Source organism: Pelodiscus sinensis, chromosome 7 (assembly GCF_052426305.1).
Source record: "Pelodiscus sinensis isolate ZL-2025 chromosome 7, ASM5242630v1, whole genome shotgun sequence".
Lineage (NCBI taxonomy): Eukaryota > Metazoa > Chordata > Testudines > Trionychidae > Pelodiscus > Pelodiscus sinensis.
The window spans coordinates 77,453,750-77,476,912 of NC_143058.1; the positions used below are offsets into that span (position 1 = coordinate 77,453,750).

General features: G+C 45.9%; 1 protein-coding gene across 1 annotated transcript in view; it reads right to left on the bottom strand.

The window, feature by feature from the left end:
- KLF7 (KLF transcription factor 7) overlaps positions 1–23,163 on the bottom strand; it is a 75,226-nt gene that overhangs the window by 19,276 nt on the left and 32,787 nt on the right. Inside the window, exon 2 of the mRNA XM_006129029.5 lies at positions 9,974–10,592. Within this exon, the coding sequence (XP_006129091.1) occupies positions 9,974–10,592 (619 nt within the window). The remainder of the gene's footprint in view (positions 1–9,973; positions 10,593–23,163) is intronic.

Genomic DNA, 23,163 nt, shown 5'->3' on the forward strand with positions numbered 1-23,163 from the left:
AAACCTGAGCCCTTATAAAGTTTATCTTAATTAGTAGAACTGCAGATGTTTTCCATTGTGAGCTAAACCTTCAAATATGACTTCAACAGTTAGATGCCTAACTAAACTTTAGATGTCTAAAGTAGCACCTGAATGCCTCCTCACAGATTTAGGCATCCAACTTTAAAAATCTAACCCATAAATATCTAATTTTAAAAATTTATATTTAACCATTTGCCTCAAGATGTTGTAGCACAAATTAACCAGATGTTGAAAAAAAAAAGTATTCTGATGTTTTAAAATTGATTTGCAAAATCAATTATGCTTTTTTGGGCTTCTTTGTGTAATGATGGAGGTGAGCAGAGGAAGATTTACGCTTGCTAGACATGATTGCCCAATCATAAAAAGTTTTTTGCATGACTTCCAAGGAGTCTGGATAACTTGGGAGGAGTCTGGATAACTTCCGAGGAGTCTGGATAACTGTATGCTTCACCTACCCAGGTGAAATAAGTGGATGAGGCTTTTTTTAAACAACTAACAAAATCACCAAAGCCCAAGATTTGGTGGTGATGGGGGACTTCAACTATCCAGACATATGTTGGGAAAATAACACTGCGGGGCACAGAATATCCAATAAGTTCTTGGACAGTATTGGAGACAACTTTTTTATTTCAGAAGGTTGAAAAAGCTACCGGGGGGAAGCTGTTTTAGATTTGATCCTAACAAATAGGGAGGAACTAGTTGAGAATTTAAAAGTGGAAGGCAGCTTGGGTGAAAGTGATCATGAAATCATAGAGTTCACAATTGTAAGGCAGGGTAGAAGGGAGAACAGCAAAATAGAGACAATGGATTTCAGGAAGGCGGATTTTGGTAAGCTCAGAGAGCTGATAGGTAAGGTCCCATGGGAATTGAGACTGAGGGGAAAAACAACTGAGGAGAGTTGGCAGTTTTTCAAAGGGACATTGTTAAGGGCCCAAAAGCAAACAATTCCGCTGTGTCAGAAAGATAGAAAATATGGCAAAAGACCGCCTTGGCTTAACCACGAGATCTTGCATGATCTAAAAATAAAAAAGGAGTACTATAAAAAATGGAAAGTAGGACAAATTACAAAGGATGAATATAGGCAAACAGCACAGGAACGCAGGGACAAGATTAGAAAGGCAAAGGCACAGAATGAGCTCAAACTAGCAACCAGAATAAAGGGAAACAAGAAGACTTTTTATAAATACATTAGAAGCAAGAGGAAGACCAAGAAGAGGGTAGGCCCACTGGTCAGTGAGGAAGGAGAAACAGTAACAGGAAACTTGGAAATGGATGAGATGCTCAATGACTTCTTTGTTTCGGTCTTCACCGAGAAGTCTGAAGGAATGCCTAACATAGTGAATGCTAGTGGGAAGGGGGTAGTTTTAGAAGGTAAAATAAAAAAGAACAAGTTAAAAATCACCTAGAAAACTTAGATGCCTGCAAGTAACCAGGGCCTGATGAAATCCATCCTAGAATACTCAAGGATCTGATAGAGGAGGTATCTGAGCCTCTAGCTATCATCTTTGGAAAATCATGGGAGACAGGAGAGATTCCAGAGGACTGGAAAAGGGCAAATATTGTGCCCATCTATAAAAAGGGAAATAAGAACAACCCAGGAAACTACAGACCAGTTAGTTTAACTTCTGTGCCAGGGAAGATAATGGGGCAAGTAATTAAGGAAACATCTGTAAACACTTGGAAAGTGGCAAGGTGATAGGCAACAGCCAGCATGGATTTGTAAAGAAAAAATCGTGTCAAACCAATCTGATAGCTTTCTTTGGTAGGATAACCAGTCTTGTGGATAAGGGTGAAGCGGTGGAACATGGGGTGCAAGCTCTGTCAGGTGGAGAGGATGGGTGGGAGAGAGCTGAAACAGGTACAGGGGTGGGATGGGTAAGTGTGGATAGCTGGACAGCATGGGATTGGGGAGGGATGCAGTGAGGAGGACGGCTGTTGGGGGAGAGATATGAAGATGGAGGGATGGGGTGTTGGGATGGGGAGGGATGCAGTGAGGAGGACGGCTGTTGGGGGAGAGATATGAAGATGGAGGGATGGGGTGTTGGGATTGGGGAGGGATGCAGTGAGGAGGACGGCTGTTGGGGGAGAGATATGAAGATGGAGGGATGGGGTGTTGGGATTGGGGAGGGATGCAGTGAGGAGGACGGCTGTTGGGGGAGAGATATGAAGATGGAGGGATGGGTGTTGGGATGGGGAGGGATGCAGTGAGGAGGACGGCTGTTGGGGGAGAGATATGAAGATGGAGGGATGGGGTGTTGGGATGGGGAGGGATGCAGTGAGGAGGACGGCTGTTGGGGGAGAGATATGAAGATGGAGGGATGGGGTGTTGGGATGGGGAGGGATGCAGTGAGGAGGACGGCTGTTGGGGGAGAGATATGAAGATGGAGGGATGGGGTGTTGGGATGGGGAGGGATGCAGTGAGGAGGACGGCTGTTGGGGGAGAGATATGAAGATGGAGGGATGGGGTGTTGGGATGGGGAGGGATGCAGTGAGGAGGACGGCTGTTGGGGGAGAGATATGAAGATGGAGGGATGGGGTGTTGGGATGGGGAGGGATGCAGTGAGGAGGACGGCTGTTGGGGGAGAGATATGAAGATGGAGGGATGGGTGTTGGGATGGGGAGGGATGCAGTGAGGAGGACGGCTGTTGGGGGAGAGATATGAAGATGGAGGGATGGGTGTTGGGATGGGGAGGGATGCAGTGACAGGGTTGGAAGTGCAGCCCCATTTCCAGCACTCGCAGATGGACATGCACAGACCTAAACCCCTGAGTACTGGCAATGGGGTGGCAGACTGTGCATGGCACACTTTGATCCTCACCCCACAAGAAGTGCAGGAAGGGGTGGGACAGCTGGGCAGCAGTGGGAGAGGCATGCTCCTCTCCTGCCCTGACCCAGCCAATGGGAGCTGTGCCTGCAGGTGTGGGACGGGACAGTCTCTGAGGCTGGAACCACATATGCCAGCTCAGTTGCTTCCCCACAGGCTGTGCAGAGACTAGCAGGGAGCCGGCCAGCTCCGCTATGGCTGTGAACTGGACAGTCAATGGCCAGTCAGCAGTGCTGATAGGAGTGTCCAAGATTCCTTTCTGACCGCGTGTTCTGGTCCAGAATCGGTCACCCTACATCCATAGGATGTCAGGTTTTGGTCCTATCAGAATGACGTGTTTCAGAGAAGTCCCTGGTGGGACCGAGGGGAATGCTATGGAGTCTTTCACCTCTGTATCCTGAGGCAGACCGGTGTGGCACACAGGAGACCTTGCATAGTGCTGCCACTGGTTGGTGGATACAGGGTTAAAATGTATATACGATTTATTGGGAATTTAGGTCTATGTAGAAATCAGGGGAGCCAACAGACGCACGAGGCCCCTGGGCAAGGTGATGGAGGTGGTCCTGCACTACCTGAAGGGTGGGGTCTTGGCTAAAGAGGGTGGAGCTAGGGCAGCCAGTCATCCATGCCCCCAGACTCTGCCTAGCCCTCAGCACCATCCGGAGCATGCCACCTAGGGCTCCGGGGAGTACTACACGCTGCTCTGGTGGTAATTTACAGGGCCTGGGGCTCCGGCTGCCACCACTGACACAGGAGCAGTGGCAATAGCCCCGACCTCTTTGAATTTCTGGGCCCCAGACCCATTGCCATTCCCACTTCCCAGTGGTGTGCCTGGTACACATTCTCCTATGATCGAGTACCTGTCCAGGGCCCATTCCCAGTCACCGCTCTCAATGGCATAAGGAATACGGTTTTGGCACTTTCACAAGTAAAACGACACAACTATTCCAAAACTAGGCAAACACTAAACAGATTCAAGGAGGGAAATCCAGACGAGGCTCATTTTAATCAGGTTAGATCAGGGTTTCCCAACCTATGGGTCGGGACCCAAATATGGGTCACCATTACATTTCAAAATGGTCGCCAAGTGTCTCCCTAAGTGGCTCTGCCCTCCCTCCTCCCCCCGTTTTTGAATTCCCTTGGGTGACCAAGTCTTCCTGAATTGTCAAAATGGATCCCCACCTGGAAAAGGCTGGGAACCGCTGGTTCAGATTAATTCTAGTTTTAAAACAGAAACCAAAAATCCCCCTCCCCCCCTTCAAGTTTGGCAATGTGATAGTACAGCCAACCACCTCAAAGCCAATGCAACTGACACGGGATGTACCAGTCACGCTGGGCCTAAAAGAGTTAACCATGGCTTCCTGGCTGAGAGACCCCACCCCCACAGCCCTGATGGGCATGCCCAGCTGGAGGACCAGTATAAATGCCAGTAGAGCAGCTCAGTCCAGGCTGAGGAGGGTTTCCAGGTGTCCAGTATTGACCCATATTTTCACCTTCTGTCCGGTAAAAAAAAAAAAACAGAAAATACCAGACACCTAAAATGTCCGGTATTTTCTGATTTTTTTTCCCTGCCAGGAGGCGAAAATACCAAACACCTGGCAACCCCTACCACACTCAGAAACTGGGCCCAGCCCCTGGATGCCCCTGACCCAGCCCCGGGGCCCCTCTTGGACCCCTCTCTCAGCCCCCGGGCTCCTCCCAGACCTCCCCCAAATCCTCCCTCCTCCCCACTTACCTGGTTCCACAGGGGAGCTCTCTTCCTGCACAGAGTAAGAAAACAAGATGGTTGCTGGCAAAAAAAAAAACACCCCAAAGGCCTTAAAGAGGCCATGCTGGGGTTTTTTTTTGGTTGTTTTTTGCTTAATAACTGTCGGGGTCCTTTTATTTTTTTTGCTCAACAACTTTGGTCTCCCCCCCCTTTTTTTTTCTCAACAGTGGTTTTTTTTGGCAGTGGGGGGGAGGGGGGTGTTCAGTATTTTTGAGAACTGACTCTGGCTGTTAGGCATCACTGCCCTGAGGGAAGCGGGTGGGGACTGCCACAGGCTGCTAGGCCTTGCCACCCAGAGGGAAGGGGGCAATTACTGACTCTGTCTGCTGGGCCCCACTCCCCTTTTAGAAGGGGGTGTTTTACTAACGGTGGCCGCCACACTGGACTGTTGTATTGGAGAAGGGAGTTAGTGAGAGGATCTGGGCCCTAGAGACTGAGAATTCACTGGGTGGAGCATGCTGAAAGGCCCAAAGCCCTGCCTCAGTGAGGACTGGAAGTAGCCACCCCATCAGGGCTGGCCCACATTTTGGCACCTGAGGTGGGGAGCTCAAATGATGCCCCCATGTCCCTTTGCTTGGGCCAAAACTTTGAAAGGTCTCAATTATCTGGATCCTAGTGCCTCCCACTCCCACACACACATCTGACACCTGAGGCAGGCGCCTCAGCTCACCTCATGGTAAGGCCAGCCCTGCACCCCATGACAGCAAGCATGAAAGAATGAATTCCCTCCACTATTTCTGATGTCAGATTCAGAATCTTGGAATTATCTGTGACCAAGGACTCCTTTCATCCCTCCCTCTTCTCATGTTGCTACTCCTGCTGATTATCTTCAAACATCACAAAGCTGTGAACCTTTCTTTTGGCACAGCAGTAATCCTGCATCTTGGTTTCTTCCAGGCTGCCTATGCAGCTCTTCCAAATTCCTTTCCCCAACTTGCTTTGCTGGGTTAATCGTATCTTTCTCTTTCTCTTCTTCACTTGGCTGGTTCCCTATCTACTTGCACGATCATATTAATACAATGTAGATTTAATGTCACACACTAATACTATCACTGACCTAGCTGTCTAATACTATCAATTCTTATTTTCCCAGTTATTCCTTGACTTCCTACTCCTTCCCGTGATCTCCCACTCTTCTTACTGCTATTCCTTCTTGTCTTGCCATTTCTAAACACTTTTTCCTTTTCTAACCCCTACTCTTTGGAAATCTCGTCTCCACTGTTTTCTTAAATCCCATCTCAAAACCTTTCTCCCTCCCATTGTTTAATGCTGCTTCTAATGCTACGAAGTCTCTCTTTTCTTCTTGTAACTCTAATAATTTGTTCTCATGTGGGACTCCCAATGGTTGATTTGTTTGGGTTTGTTACTCTTACCCAAAAGACTTTGGACAAAAGACACTATATAGTGAAATGTAAAATGGGATGACAGTGTGCGACAGGCCACTGCTTAAAACCCTTAACATACCTGAGGAAATGAAAGCACCAGGAAGTTAGATCTTACCAGAGCCTAATTTTAAATGGGAGGAAAAAATCCCAACTTCTCCAAATCATCCCAAAAGATGCACAAATGATCTCCCAAGAAGGACATATCAGAGGTCATCTTGAATATAACCCCTGCTTAAGGACCTTCCTTTCAAGTCTGTCTTTGGAGTTTATTTTTGGCCAGAAAGTCTCCAGCCCATTATATTCCCCATTTCACCCAACATTAGTACAAAGAAGTCTAATATGACCAGCCCCATCAGAAGACAGAAATGTGTTCCACTGGCCTTTGTGCTTGGGGACAAAATGTATTGAGGTGACTAACCCTTCTTTAGGTCATGTGCCAGCTCACTGCTAGATGTCTTACCATCCAGACCCTTGCCAGCAACAGCCTGCCTTCTAATTCAGTATGCAGATGCTGACTGGACTTTTTTGGAGCATTCCAATTACCTCCCTCTCTGCTACCTGCTATATTGGCTCTATTGGCTCCATGCATTTCTTAAGGCTGAGCTAAAATCTCTGTGTCTCAGCGACAAACTGTCGTTTCTTGTGCCAATGTCTGCTAGGCGATTAAGTGTGAGTGAATTTGTTAAGGATGGATTGTATCTGCAGCCAGCCCGACTCCATTTAGTCCATTTAGATTCCACACCTGACTCCTGCATTAGCTGCACATCTTTCCGCAATGCACAGCTCACCTTTTCCTGCCATTTAAAGTTCTCTGTTACTTGGGTTTTTCCTATCCATGGCTTGGCTTACCTCCTCCCTTTCAGTCAACCTCCATTTTAATTTCCCTATTTCTCCATATTCCCCATTCCCTTCAGGTTTGCTCAGCTTATTCTCTCAATTCCAAATTCAATTCACTCCCATACAGATACTTGTTCATCCCTTTCCAAAACCTGATGGTTTCATAGGAAAAAAGTTGCATGAAGTATACCATAGAATAATCTCCTGAATCTCTTGCACATGGTGCAGCAGAATAATAGGAGTCTGTACAGCTCTTTGCATGTTGCAATCCTAATTCTAACCAGAAATCTTTAAGTGTTACTATTTTATATAAACACACTGTATATCATTTTGTAGTGTGTTTAGCTCAGTTTGGATTGTCACATATTAAAGAAGCCAAACAAGTGTCCAGTCAGCATTACATATGAGCAAAAAGGAATGCAAGCCTTCCCCACAATGACAGGGTTAACCATTCACATCCCTAGTCTGAGCCCCATACAGAAAGCTCTTTGTGAGCCCCACCCTGCCCTTTCTGCACAGAACAGTGACAAATGGCTCTTGTAGCTCACTCACGAGCAATACCAGCCACAGTAACATATCTTGCAATCATTTCAGACAGACCGTCTAGTTCAGCTACTGACTGAGCCAAGTGGCTACTGGCCATTGGCACACTCAGCTGCATTCACAACTGACAACAAGATTATACCAAGGGCAGTGCCAAGAAGGCTCTGTGCGACAACAAAGGCCCAAGCAAGATGAGTGCTCCTTTTCTATCATCTTGGGTCTGGGGCCTGAGAGGTCGCAGCTTGAGCCATTCACAATATTCCAGAATTTCTCAGGCCACTCCCTCTACCATTTACTGTCTGTGTTGGGGGAGCATTTTGACTCTCTCCTGGGGTTAGAACCACTAGCTTTGCTGGCCAGAGTGATCAGTTTTAAGCTCCTGCTCATCCTACACATGCAGTGGTAACAAGAGATCCTGTTACAATGCACCAAAGGTTCAAACCATGCCCGAGCTTTCACATAGCTCTTAAAATGAGGTGTCCTGTCTCGATGGCACAACAGAACTGTGTTCTAAAACTGCTCCAAGGGACAGCAGTGATGTAGCTGGGCCCACCACTAGGGCTGTAACGGAAGCAAGATCATGGTGGAGAAAGTTCCACAGCTGGGACTTCTTCATGCTTTCTGAACTATCTCTGTCATTGGCTTCTCTCAGGGAAGCCACATCAAAGCTCTTCCAAAAGCCAAGAAATAATCTGTGCTCTTATTCTGGTATCTGTATGTTCTCTGACTGGCATTTCAATCCAGGATATCAACTATTGAAGCCCACAGGACTATTTCTGGCCTACGACCTTTACTCAGAACAGGCAAAGGTCTCAGAATAAGGCTTTTCAGATTGAGGGCCATAGTGAGAAACACTTCTTGCCACCTATAAACTATAGAACATTTGAAATAAAAATGGACTAAGGCAATGATATTAAGATCTTGGAGTCCAGGTTGAGGACTTGACATTTAAAAATGTGGTAGGTCGTTCTTGCAAGATTTTGACACCAAACAGCAACAATTTCACAAAATCAGTAGATTTGCGCCCACTGCCCACCTCACCTGAAGCCTTGATAATGAAAATTTCATGAGGTCAGCCTTTCTTGTGAAATGTATCATTCTCTTCCAATTTGTGAGACATCTGAAGCGGATCCAGAAAATGTCACTTCTGGTTTTAGAGCAGAAGCAACAACGGCTTCAGTTCCATAGATATCAGGGTTTCAAATTTGAAACAAATTTGATATTGGAGAGCGTGGCCCCTGTCTGAACCACAAAGGGCACTCTCTCCATTTAAGGCATTTAATTCATAATTTGATAGCAGTGACGGTATCTGTCTTACTGCAAAGACAGTCTTCAAAATGGAGCCTAAGGCCAGAGACAGTAAAACATTTCTCTTACTCCCTCATTGGCCGGGTCACAAGCAAGGTCACTTTTGACAAGAGGCCTCCCACAACTGGGAGTATTTAGAATATCCATGTAAATAATAAAAGCCAATTCCATTTTAAAATTATACTTTGTGTTTTATGCCATGTAACTTCTTAAATGCTGCTGGGCGTAAGATGGATGCAGCTCTCGTAACACCCCACAGATTTGTTTGATTTACTGCACTGGTCTGACATGCTGTTTTCACCTTGCAGGGTCAACCTAGCATCTAAGAATCCGCTTGTATGATAAAGTCATGAATTAAATGTGCAGTTAGAGTAACAGACCACACATTTTAACGTAAAATGGAAGAAAATGATTATAGCAATCCCCATGGAAACAAGAATAATCACATGATAAGATAGTGCTAATGGGAATTTATCATCTCCTATCACATGTGATGCTTAGAACAAAGAAGCGCCACTAGTCAGTTTCACAGTTCTTATTGTCAGCACTCCAACCAAAAACTACTGGGGATTATTAAAAAATGACAAAGGATTGGGGGCTCTGAATTGCCAGATCTGGAGTGGAGTAGCTGCAAGTATCTTAAAGAGTCAAACTTACATACAATGGTATTAAATATTACCCAACACGACAACCTAATCTCCCTCCACACAGCCTAATTTCCTTTCCCCTAATCTCCATACCTACACACACAGCTAAGATAGATTCATCACTGGAGTAGCCAAATGGAGCCAGTAGTTTATGAGTGTATCTAGACAGTTTTCTTTTTAACACAAATACTCATCCACCCTCATATGCTTCAGATTTAGAATACAATCCTTTGATTTTTTTAATGAAGTCACCTACAATATTTTCCATTTAAACCAAATAAGATCTGACCAAAATTAAAATTTTAAAAGGCACCTGTGAGAACAGAAATCTCTTATTTCAGTAATAACCATCTGAATGGAAATTGGATGTCCTATTCCCTTAAGCAACTTGCATTGATTCTGCACCAAAAGCTGGTAAGCAGATCCCTGCAACACGTAAGACAAGTAGACCATGAATGCCCCCTTCTCTTCAGAAATAGATGCAGGCCCACAACATTTTCCCACCTAGGCTCCTATTTCATAGATGAAGGCTTTCTCTTTTGGGAAGAGAGGAAGCCTTTTTAAAAAGAGAAACAAAAGGAGACCACAGTGGTTAGGTGGCAGGAGAACAAGGAGAGAGAGAGGCATCTTACACCAGTACCTGTGTGAGTCCTCTGATGAGCCTTTAAGTGGGAGCTCTTTGTATAAACCTTCCGGCACCCATTAAAATGACAGCGATGAACCCTTTTCTTGTTTTCTGGGGATGCCTCAGCCCCGGATCCACCTTGCTCACTGTCATTTTGCCCACTCTTTATCATGCCTCCTGTTGCCGCCACCGCCGCCACTCCCACCTTAACTGAACTGAACGACGCCTTCTTAGCCACCAGTTTCAATGTTACCGTGCCATCCATGGCTGAGAGAGTTTGTGGGGTTTTTACCAGATGGCGGCTGAGTTCAGGAGAGGAAGGAGGCGTTAATGAGGTCACTGCATTGAGTTGGGCCTGGTTGACAGTGGTGTAACCTTCTATGGAAGAGCTGGTGGGCTGCAAACTGAGGCACGTCTCAGACAGCAGCTTGTCCCGTGAGAGGATAAGGTCTATGTTGGTGCTTTTGTCACATGTACTTGTCTCCACTGGCAACAGGATAGGGTCCAGCCGTCGGATACTGTCCTCTGAGACTGGGGGTGAAGAGGTGTGAAGAAAACAGTCCCAGTCCTCACCAAAGTTCTCTGAGATCTTCCTTGGTTCTGTCTGAAGATAACGTTCCAACTCAAGGCATGTCTGCAGGGGGGATGGGAAGGGAGGGAAAGAAACCATTATTAGAAATCCATCTCAGCATTAACCCCCAGCTGGGGCAGGAGGCCAGGCATGGTAACTTCTGAGTTCAGAACAGTTCAGAGAGAGTATTTATGCACACCAAAGCTTTGCAACTACATTGTGATGCAATCCACATTGTGATAAATTGCAGAGCCATAGGAAAAATGTCCCGTGCACTTTTTGACTGCCTTACTGCACTTTGCCCACTAATCTGCCTCCCCATGGAATTATTCTACCAAGCCAAACCTTGGAATAGCTTTGGGTACGTCTAGACTACATGGCTCCGTCGATGGAGCCATGTAAAATAGTTTACTCGGCATAGTCAAAGAAGCGGGGATTTAAATAATCCCCGCTTCATTAAAATAAAAATGGCCGCCGTGCTGTGCCGACGATCAGCTGATCCAGCCACCTGAGTCCTCCGCGGCTTTGCTCCCCGTCTCCCTGGTCTGCTGGGGGGAGCCCCCCCCCAGCAGACCAGGGAGACGGGGAGCAAAGCCGCGGAGCAAAGCTGCAGAGCACGTGGGCAGCGGGACAGCCCAGATGCGCTGCGGCTGTCCCACTGCCAGTGTCCTCGGTGGCTTTGCTCCCCGTCTCCCTGGTCTGCTAGGGGGACCCCCCAGCAGACCAGGGAGATGCAGAGCAGCTTTTCTCGCCCCAGAGGACACGGGCGGCGGGACCGCGGCGCATCTGGGCGTCCCGCTGCTCCTGTCCTCCTGGGCGAGAAAAGCCCCGTTCGTAATTGCGGATCCGACATAAGTCGGATCCGAGTAACTCGGGGACTGCCTGTAGACAGAAATGCTGAGCCAGAGGCTCAGCTGACCCCAATCAATGTAATTCTGCTGCAGTCAATGGATGATACTGATCTACATGAGCCAAGAACCTGGCCCCAGTGCCGGCCTCTCACTGGACGTTAACTCTAGTGACTGTTCAAATAGCAATACTGCACATTTTTTCATTACTGATTGCAGATAGGCTTGGCTAATCGTATGTGAGGCTTGATAGTGCACATCATGTCCTCAGGTTAAATCCTGCACCCTGAGAAAACATCTGTTCTCATAAGATGCTCTGAAAAGAGCATACACTGTTTTCACAGAAATAACTAAACTTCTTTTGATCTTGGTTGCTATCAGGTATGATGGCAAGGAGCACAAGTCAACAGAAGAGAATAAAGCACAGTTATTCATAAAGTTCTCTCAGGTCTTGTCTATAAGAATTAACATCACTCTGAACCACTAGTGGAGTTGCACCCATATAAATCATTTCATGTGCCCGTAGGAATCACAATAACCCTACAAAGGCTTTCTTTGTCTACACTGGTACGTCTACCTTAGATGTTGAAACTGAGGCTAATTTCTTGTGTGGATACCAGTGATTTCTACAGGTCTATTTATCTGCTCCCAGGCCAGCATTACACTAGTATAGGAGCACCTCACAATCTTTAATGTATTTCTCCTTACAACTACCCTCTTTGTTAAGGAAGTACTGTTATCCCTATTTATTACATACACAACTGAGGCACAGAGTCCCCAAATGTCTTGCCCAGTGCCACACATGGGGGTTCATGGTGCAACAGGAGACTGAACCCAAATTTCTCAAGCGACAGGTACTGCCCTGACCTCAGGGCGCCTGTCTCTGTAGAGAGTGAAACAGTAGCTCCTGGCATACACTGGGGGAGAGGGGATTTCTATTGCCATTGGAGGTGCTATGTGGTACGAGGAACTGAAGGGACTGCAGATGATCCCTTCGTGTTTCAGTTAGTATTTCAAGTTCAGAGGCCAGGAAGAGCTGAAACCAGGTTCTCAGGTTTCCTCCCCAGCTTGCTAATTTTCAAAATTGAAGAATAATGTTGTGAAAACAAAAGTGGTGCAAGACAGATGCTAAGAACGTGAAACGACCAGGATCTGTCTAATGTGTTTTTATCTCTGACAGTCCTGTTTCAAGAGTCCAAAGAAACTGCTTATCTGTCTCCCTGCTCCATCAGTAAGTTTATTTAAAAGGCACCCCATTTCCTGCCTGCACACTGCAAAGTCAGCCCCAGAACATCCGCCCTTCTCATCCTCTGAGCTATCCCAGCTTCCTGCACAGAAGAGAAGGCTCGAACCTCCTGGAGTCAGCATTAAACACTTGGTCAAGTTGTAACTGCATCACATGTTGCTGTTGCCTCACTTCTCTGGCAACATGTAATTGTTAGAGAAGCTTTTTGCTGCGGCCGCCCCCCTTTAAATGAATGCAGAGGGTTTCTTTTGAGGAAAAGTCCCAAGCTGTCAACATTCACTCACTCACCCTAACTGACAAACCAGACAAGCAGCAGCAGAAATGCACACTGTTAATGAAAGAGCATTGTGCTCATCAGCTACATGATGAACAACTGTTTCCTGAAGGAGTTACAGATCCCATGGACACCAGTCACAACTGTATAAGCCTGTCATTCACAGTCCTGCTCTGCACTTCTCTCAGCAGGGAAATCAGAGGTACCAGAATCACACGTAGAATCTGCAGCACTGGACCACAAACACCACGGTCTCTGGGCTATTGGCGCAGTTGCTAGATAATAAGAAGGCAGAGCACCCTTCAGAAAAGGGGAGGATTGTTTTCTATTTAAGCTAGAATCTGGAATTGCAAGTAGTGGATCCAACTTGGCATCCCACATCTCTCTAGATGTATCATGACAGGTAGCTGGGGTAGATTTTCAAAAGGCACACACAGGAAACCCAGCTCCAGTGACCTTGAATGAAGTGGGCTCCTTTGCAAATCTCCCCCCTTAGAACAAAAGAAACAAGTTTGTCAGTTCTGCTGCTGCTAGTTTCATTTTCTCTTTCTCTGCCAGCTACCCACTGTCCCTTGGGAGAGAAACAGAGATTCGGGGTTAATAAATAAAAAGCTCCAGAGAAAGAGAGCTGGATAGCATAATCTTAGGTTCCAGCCAAGAGACACTGACTGAGACACAAGGCCATTAAATCAAATGACAGTCACATGAAATTTCAATTGTGCTAACATTGGAAAGGCTGTGTCCTCTCTCATTGTGCAGAGGGAACAGGGAGACACTGTCCCTTTAAGACAGAACTACCCCCATGACAACAATAGTAGTTCTGACAGGTTTTCAGCATCACCATTAATTTTCCATAAAGAGCAGTTTTTCAGCAAGCCCTTTTCAGGCAAGGCCTGATGCTTCAGAAACCTGTAATTATTCTTGGCTCTCCACTCCCCGCTGTCTTTGCACCTGTGTCAGTTCAAGACACCAGCTGGTCATGTCTTGCCTTCTGCCTCTGAAATCCAAAACCAACCGATGGAGCCAATGTCCCCACACAGGGGGGAAAAATAACCAAAGAAAAAGAAACAATATAACAGGGGGAAATGAGGGAGCCCAACCTCAACCCACATCCCTCTACCAAGGCAATAGGGAAAAAACATTGAGTGAATCTAATCAGCATTAGAGACAAAGCCACTAACTGGTCAGACCCCTTCCTTTTTGTTAACTTCAGCACCCTCCTTCCCTTACCCACAACCACAGTCCACCCGCGGTGGCCTTTGCTAAGAGCTGGCATTTTTGCTGCAGGAACAACATTTCTTCTCTCCTCCCGTTGCCTGCCCTTTTGTGTGCTTGCTGAACACCTTACCTCTACACCCCAAGTCACTGGGGGAGGCAGGCCTCTGGGTGCTGGGCTCATTTGTACTGTTAAACAAGCCACTTTTCTTCACCCCGCCCCTCCTTGCATTGTTATTGTTCCTAACTGCTTGGCTCATTACGTCCAGCCTCTGCCTTTAGCCCTGACTGGGAGAAACACAGTGGGATTGTGAGAAGGGCTGAAGGGCGTCACGTGCACAGCTCCAATCCTACTGATGGCCTTTTGAGCTAAGAAGGCACCTTTGTCTCTGTGCCCTCTGAGCCCCTGGTTACCCTGTCAGCAAATGCACCCAGTTCTGTCATTGGTGGCTGGTTGACCTGCTCACTGAGGACTGGAGTGACTGAGCCACCAGCGTGCAGCTTTCATTCACAAGGCTGATTTTGAACCTTGGTTGGACAGGATATGGGTGAAATGTCCTCTCTCTGATGGCCAGTCCCAACTGTCTCTGCATGGCAAAAATATGGTTTCATGGGACAGAGGGGATTCAGGTCCTGAATGACCAACTCAGTTCATAATCAAAGTTCATTTAGGGATCTGTCAAGTATACTTCAGGTTTCTGCAATGCAGGAAGTTCACGGGCTCTCAACAGCCAACAGGAGCAAGCATTCCCACTCCAAGAGGAAAATGGCTCCCGTCAGGCGTGCGATACAAACATACAGGAGACCAGTGGTTGCCATCGGAGTGATTTTTTCAGGCTAGTGACCTAAAGCTTCAATCCACCTGCCCCAATAAACAAAAGGCCGTTTTTTTTGCACATTGCTTGACGATTCAGCCAGCTCAAAGTACCGATGATTCGCAGCTGACAAATAGGATGTGACTCCTTAGGATGCAAGGAGCCGGCTATCACAGGATGGCGATCTTGCATGTGGCCATTTCCTAATACACTCAGCCTGATTTCTCTTTTGAAATACAATTGCAACAGAGGTGCTTTCTGAACATCACTTGCTAGGAACCCCCCCGGAGATGGAACTCTGCTTGCCCCCACACAGAGCCCTACCAAAGCCCACTGTCTTCTTAAATCGCAGCACATCCTAAAATATTGTGCAGCCTATATAGCTCCCCAGTGAATGCAGGTGTCTCATACTTTGTATTCAATTTAAACATGGAAGGCTAGATCATCTATGGCGTGTAAACCAATGCAGCTCCAATTACTTCACTATCCCATTTTACTTCAACTGAGGATCTGGCCTATGTTTTGTGATTCTTCCTAAATATGCTGTATTAGCACTGATTCAATATTAATACAGAAACATAGACTAGTAGACAGCATATGCACTGCCTCTGCGTTTCATTCATCACAGAACAATTACCATTTATTGAAACGCATCAGTATAATTTGCTTTGTACAGCACAAAGCTAGAAAAGCTATGGTGCTTGTCTCTCTGGGTTGGAACTCACATGAGACATTATGGGTGCCATTTGCAAGAGTGCTCCATGCTGTCCTAACTCTGTTCTTGCTGAAGTTAAAAGGAGTTTTACCCCTGACATCAGTGGCAGAGTAAAATCAACTTACACTTTCAAATCCCACCCTTTTATCTCAATTAGGAATGTCAATGTTTAGATGACTACACGATTAACTGATAAACCTGGGTTTATCGGTTAATCCTACTGACTACACATACCTCCACCCACTCCACACTACTGCCTCTGTATCAGAGGCAGCAAGGGCAAGGGGAGGCAGAAGCTGGTGCCCAGGAGGAGCCAGCTTTTAAGACAGCTCCCCACAAATACTGGATCCCGTGAAGCTGCCTGCTCCCTCCACCCCCACATTGCTGCCTCTGATAGAGAGGCAGCAGCGCAGAGGGTGAGATGGGGCAGATGGGAGCCGGTACATGCAGGAAGTCTGTTTTCAAGTCAACTGCCCATGCATATCAGCTCCCACAGAGCCATCTCCCCACTCCCCGCTGCCTTTGTGGGAGGCAGGAGCTGATATGCATAGGGAGCTGGCTTTTAAACTAGCGCTCCGTGAGTGCCATCTCCGCAGACCTGTCTGCCCCCACCTCTTGCTGCCTCCAAGGAATAGTTAGTCTACTTTAAATTCACATTATCTTATTCTGTGTTCACTGTCCTGTCCTCCATCACAACAGTGTATATCTCAGCCCCCAGTGAAGGCAGTGGAGTTGATCCACGTTTGCAGCGGGGTAACATATTAAAATTTGGCCCAGACACGCAAGCTTTCTAAAAACCAAGTTGAGTTCAGAATCATCTAGCTTCTCTGTGGAATCCTCACAATACTTAAAAATTTCTGAGCTGTCTGGGAATGGGAGCCATGAGAGATGAGGAAAATATGGGACAAACTGAAGAAGGGACCTACGCACACTGTTCAGCTAATTCTTGTTTTATTGATAGTGTGATATATTATTACATCTTGATTTTGAATTTTTCTAGGCAGTTCTCATCTGGAATGTGCTAGTTACTTTTAAGCACCATTTTACAGAAGATATAATGGCACATAAAGCACTAAGCTGGAATTCATCCAAAACCTAATTAAGAAGTTTGGTACTTAGATTAGGCTGTGACAGAAAGTGAAAATATTGAACACACTTTATATACAGGTCTGAACCACACACTCAGTTTACACTAGTTACAAGGAGTCCTCCTGTAGGAGAGTCGATTAGAACATGTCTAGGTAGCAGCTGTTCTAGTTAAGGTCAACTTCCAACTCCCCTTCTAATTGCTGTTTTCCAGCTGCATATAGAAAAGGCCTTGTCAATAACATAAACAAGTCACATGACTGCAAAGAAATCCTTCAGCTCATGAAAACAGAGACATCTACCTGAATATGCAGGCAGCATGAAACAATAATTCGGAAATTAGGGTTGCCAGGTGTCCGGTTTTGAACTGGACAGTCCAGTATTTGAGCTTTCTGTTCAGGAAACAAATTGAGAAAATAGAAACGAGAAAATATAAATGTCCGGTATTTTCTAAATAAGATGTAATGTAGATTGCGATGTAATGTCAAGTGTGTCCGGTATTTTTGTTGAAACCATCTGGCCACCCTATTAGAGATATGTAAACCTCCCCTGCAGTCTGATCACAAGAGTGTAAAGAGCCCACATTCACTGGTTTGCGGCTGATCAGATTGGCAATAGCATCTAACTAATATAGTGTTGTCATTTTTAGCCCCAACAACAGATATTGGAAAGGAGGACAGTGGAGCAGCCAGTTGGTAGAGAGGCGGATGAGGAATTCCAACCAAAACTCTTATTTTCAAAGTGCAACACGCCCTCTGTCTTTGTCCAAAAGAGGAAGTTAAAAGGATGCATAACCTCCTTATTACCAAAGCTTAACCATCTCCTGAACAGCATACTCCAACACCAGCTCTCATGACTTCCTGGGTTCTAAAAACCATCATCTGTCCCTCACCCAGCTGTCAAAACCTCCAGCTTTTCTTCTTGGCAGTTCCTACAGTGCAGTTGTTAATTATCAATGCAAAAATCTGCAGCTCACTGAAGTTTAAAACTTGAGAGGGCATAAAATAAATTGAGTTTAATATCCAAATAAGCTACCCAGAGGGCACGTCACTGATTAGATTGGACTGGGCAAGATGGCAACAAAGGCCTGGGGGAGGCAGTGCTACATAAATCTGTGATCGCTGCTGCATAGGTTAGCTCTGATGTATCGCACAGGCCAGGATACAGGGCATGTTGCTCACACTAAATTCCTTCTGTGCTGAACATTTTCCCTGTGTGGTCTCCACCCCAACAGCAAACTTTCAAGGAAATGTATTTGGCAAAAACAGCCACTGTGTAATTCAGTTACAAAACCACATGTTTTACTGGTCTGTTCCTATCATAATTGCAATGCTATCCTTTCCCCGGGTGTTCCAAACACAATTTTTTGCATCTATGAGAACATTAAAGAGGCTGAAACTAGAAACTTCAAACTTGGCTTGTTTTGTAGATCTCCTTGAAACTTAATGCAGTCAAGCTAAAGTTTAATAAAACCCAGTTCTGCAGCTTTAATTAATACACAGAGTCACTATTGTACACTTGCATAATACAATGTTTCTGTCTTTTGGGGATGGCAACGTAATTTCAGAATGTAACCAAGGATATCCCAGATTCCAAGCATCTTAATTAACTCAGTGTACCAGATTTCTGCCATCATAAACTGGCAAAGTTCTGCTGATTTCAATGAGATGACACTGATTTCTATCAGGGGAGAATTTGGCCCAATGAGTCCTAAACTCAGCAAGTTCCTAAGTGTCTCAATTAGAAACTATCAACCAAATTCTTCCAAATTCATACCATTCCAAACCAAGCCATATCAAAACATGGTCATTGTTAACTCAGTCTAACAAACCTTGTCCCAGACAGCTAAGCCAGTTTTGCTCATTAAAATATATGTAACATTTGGGATGTGTGGATCAAGCATATAAGATGTTACTGCCCCAGTTATGAGAAACCAAAAGGGGCTTTGGTTAAGGATTGCTATATTCCAAATAGGGATGTAAGCAACTAGTCAAGTAGTCAACTACCCAATAAGTCTAGGCTTATCAGGTAGTCGAGTGAATACTCGACTATTCACTTCCCCTCACCCCTTTCTGCCTCGGATACAGAGGCAGCGGGGCAGAGGGGAGCAGGAGCCGGCGCTGGGGGGAGCTGGCTTAAAAGCTGATTCCCCCCAGCACCGTCTCTGCATTGTGCGGGTGGGAAGGGGCCTAGGAGAGGCAGAGCTGTGGTGGTTCCGGAGCCAGTGCAAGCCAGGACTGCTCAGTGTGGCTCTGCAGTTTAAATGTAGTAGGAGCCGGGCTGCCTGCAGCTGCCTCAGTGGTGTTAGCTCCTGGACCTGCTGCGAGATGGACAGAGCATCTCCCCTTATTGACTAATCGTGTAGTTGATACAAATTTTATTGACTACACGATTAGCCAATTACCCACTTCTTAACCTCCTTAATTCCAAAGGTATCTAGATAAACAGCTATGAATTAAAGAAATGGACAGGCTCTAAACAGAAGAGCTGAGGATAGTTTTCATGATTTTTTTTAACAAAACCAAGAAAAATTCCACACAAAATCAACCATGCAAAAACAACAACAAAATACTAGAAATATTAACATAGCAAGCATTCACAAATAAAGAAACTCAAAAGCTTGCATCCAGACACTCAAACTTAACTCTATCCTTCCGCATAAGCCACACAACAAAACAAAACAAAAATCTAACCAGAGTTTCTTTGAAATCTTACATAGCAACACTACTGGATAATACAGATCACACATAAGGATAATTTAAGAGATAAGAAATGAAGTGTTAGACTTTTTCAGAATATCTCTGAATAGTCCTTTTATTTGTGTAACCAACCAAGGTGGGTTGGAATTAGTAGAAGACATGGACTTCAGTTGCAAAGTTGGACCTATCTGCAAGCTTTCCCCTGTATTTGTTAAATTTTAATTTCAATGTTAGTTCCGGGTTGACCCATCTCTCATTTAGAATTGTAAATACAGGTTGAATCTCCTAAATCTGGGACTCTCTGGCCCAGCAACATCCACTGCCAGCAAGTCCACCATCGGCCCTGGGGGAGCAGAACCCATCAGCCCTGGGGCTGGCTGACAAGTCCTAAGGTACTGGGGCAACGGAGCCCTGCAGGCTCCCGGGAGCAGTGGAGCCCAGCACCCTGGGGCTGGCCACAGAGCCAGGAGCCCAGTGGCCTGGGGGCAGAGGAGTGTGGCGATCTGCCTACAGACCCTGGGAGAGCTCAGAGTCTGTCGGGAGAGGGGCTAGCCTCCCCAGTCTAGGAAACTCCCTCCTTCAGGACTTGAGGGTGGCCAGACCAGGGAGGTCCAACTTGTAGTAAGAAGAGACAATTACTTTGTAACAATTTCTCAATCCATCTCCCATGGTACTCAGTGGATCAGGTTGTCAGACTTTCCAAGGGAACAGTAAAAATGCCACACAGGATGTGGAATTGCAAATAAATAAAAATGGTGCTGATGGCTGAGAACTTTAGAAAATAGGGCAGTATGCCAGGATCTGATCCTGTAACAGGATTTGCCCACATAGAGTATGGCAGTGGAGGAAGAATCCATGCTGGCTCACAGACGGATAATGCACTATTTAGAGCTAGTTCATTAAAATCCATGAGTAGCTTACATTTTTTCCCCACCAACTGACATACATAGGCGAATTAAGATCTCACTCTGTTCTGTATTCAAAATTGTGAATAGTCACACTCCAGCCATAAACTAAAAATTCAAGAAGTTTGATGAATAAACACAGAATATGAGGTGTAACGAGTAAGTTATTTGATATTAATTATTTCCTCTGCTTTAGTTTTAAGGTGTATCAATAAGGAGCAGCATTAAGCGGGAACATGATAGCAGTTTTCAGGGACATGAGGGCAGTTTTCAATTACCTAAAAGAGTGTTACAAGGAAGAGGGGGAAAAATTGTTCTCCTTGGCCTCTGATGAAAGGTCAAGAAGCAATGGGCTTAAACTGCAGCAAGGGAGGTTTAGGTTGGACATTAGGAAAAAGTTCCTAATTCTCAGGGCGGTTAAACACTGGAATAAGTTGCCTAGGGAGGTTGTGGAATCTCCATCTCTGGAGATATTTAAGAGCAGGTTGGACAGACGCCTGTCAGGGATGGTCTAGATGGTGCTTGGTCCTGCTGTGAGGGCAGGGGACTGGACATGATGACCACTCGAGATCCCTTCAAGTTCTAATATTCTGTGAGTCTAAGTTAAAATTCCTAACCCAAAGGTTTCATTTCTCAACATTCAGGCTGCATTTTTACAGAGACTGATATTTCCACCATTTTGCATGATATTTGATAGGATGTACACACCCCACATGGGTTCACAGTGAGTTAACTAGAGCCTGAACCCAATTAGACCACATGGCACAACTGGTGATCAAACCCAGCTGAGGTTTGAGGAAGACAGGAACAGTGGCAAGAAAGCAAGAGAAGAGGCCCAGGGGAAAGACTGAGAGAGGTCTGAAGCTAGGAGTAGTGAATCCTGGGTTGGAGCCACCCAATCTCCCTCTCAGAGCTGTATGGAGGTGGGGGAGGGGTGTGGACCTTGAGCATTCTGGGCTCCACCAACATTTCTGCAAACCTACCATCCCAGCCCAGGAAGGGACTGTGGAGAAAGGCCTAGGGAAGATGAATGGTAGGAGGAGACCAGGAAAGCAGGTCCAAGGTGTCTGATGGTGTGGAGCTTGGCTGCTTGTTTTAGTCCCTGGACGGCAACCCATAGGGTGGGCCTGGGTTCCCTCACCTGCCACTGAGAAGATGGTATGAAGCCTCCTGAGGTAAGAGGGACAAGGACAATTCAGAACCTGGAGAAAGGGGTGTAAGGACGCCAGCAGCAGGGGCTAGAGACCTGACACAAGGTCTTGTGGAGTTTGTCTGGACATGAATGGGGTGTGGCACTAGCATGTGACGCAGCTGGAGGGCTGAGTCACAAGATGAGGCAACATACTTCACGATGGCATTGCTGTCAGCAGAGGGTGCAAGAGGAGACAAAGCAGCTACAACAATTTAGCCACCAGGAACGTCCTCTCTTCTACAATGCCTATTCACTGGTAAATTGTATGGCTCCAAAAATTGTTCCTTTCTACATTATTGTTGGCTGCAGAGAGAAGAGGTGGGGGACCTGCCGGGGAAACAGAAGCTGGGTAAAGAGAGGAATGTGTTGTGGAATAGAGACAGAAAAATCAGCATTTATACCATTTTTAAGTCATAACACATACAAGGGAACCAAACTATGAGTATGTCTACACTTGCCCCCTAGTTCAGACTAGGGAGGCAAATGAAGCATACTGAAGTTGCTAATGAAGTGCAGGATTTAAATATTCCAATGCAATGAGGAGTAACAGTTAATTCGAGGGAAGGGTTTTGGATCGGACTACCACGTCTACACGCAGGAAGTTAAATCAGGCGACCAGCATTTTAAAATGGCGACCAGCCGCAAATATGCTAATCAAGCATGGGATATTTAAATCCCGCACTTCATTAGCAACTTCAATATGCTTCATTTGCCTCCCTAGTCCGAACTAGGGGGCAAGTGTAGACATACCCTATGACACCAGTTACACTAAGCTCAATGAGCTGAATTCAGCTTTGAGATTAAAACAGCCCAATAACTCAGATCAAACTCAATTTTAAAAAACTAATTATTTGCTTTTTTAACCTTCTGGTTGCAGTGGTAATTTTTAAAACTGTTATCTATCTCACAAATGTAAGACAATCTGCATTCCATGGGGGTCAACACAAATCTCAGGGAAGAAAAAGCTGGTTGCAGTTTCAAGCTTCCAACTTGCTTACACTGAGCAAAAAACCCCAGATTTTTTAAAAATATAATATAGCCAGATCCCTAGCTGGTGTTACCTCGTCACACCCCATTGCCTCCATTTGCCCCACCTCCACCAGCTAAGCATTTGGCCTCTAGACAGTACGAACCAGTTCCTGCCTTCAGAAACAGTGTTTCTGAAAGTAGTCTGCAGGCCCATTCTACTGGGACGTTTTGGTTTGTTTATTTACTCGCTCTGCCGCCACAGAGCCTTGCAGCTCCCGTTGGCTGGGGTTCATCATTTGCAGCCAAGAGGAACTGCGGGAAGCAGCAGCTCAGGTCACACAGCTTCCCACGGCTCCCCGTGGCTGCAAATGGCACACTGCAGCCAATGGGAATCACGAGGCTCTGTGGCTATGGAGCTGGTAAGTAAACAAATGGGGGCGGCCCGGCATCTGTGGAACACTTTGAGAAACACTGGATTAGACCCATAAAACCCTATGTAAATTCACTGTGGTGCAATGGATCTAAATGAGTGTGCACGTACACGCACACACACGTGCTGACTTGCCAGTCATGGATTTCATGACTTGTCCATTGCCGCTAACTGATGCTTCCTTCTCTTTGTATGGCACATGATACTAGTTGCTGTACAGGTTTGTTTCCCAAATAGTTC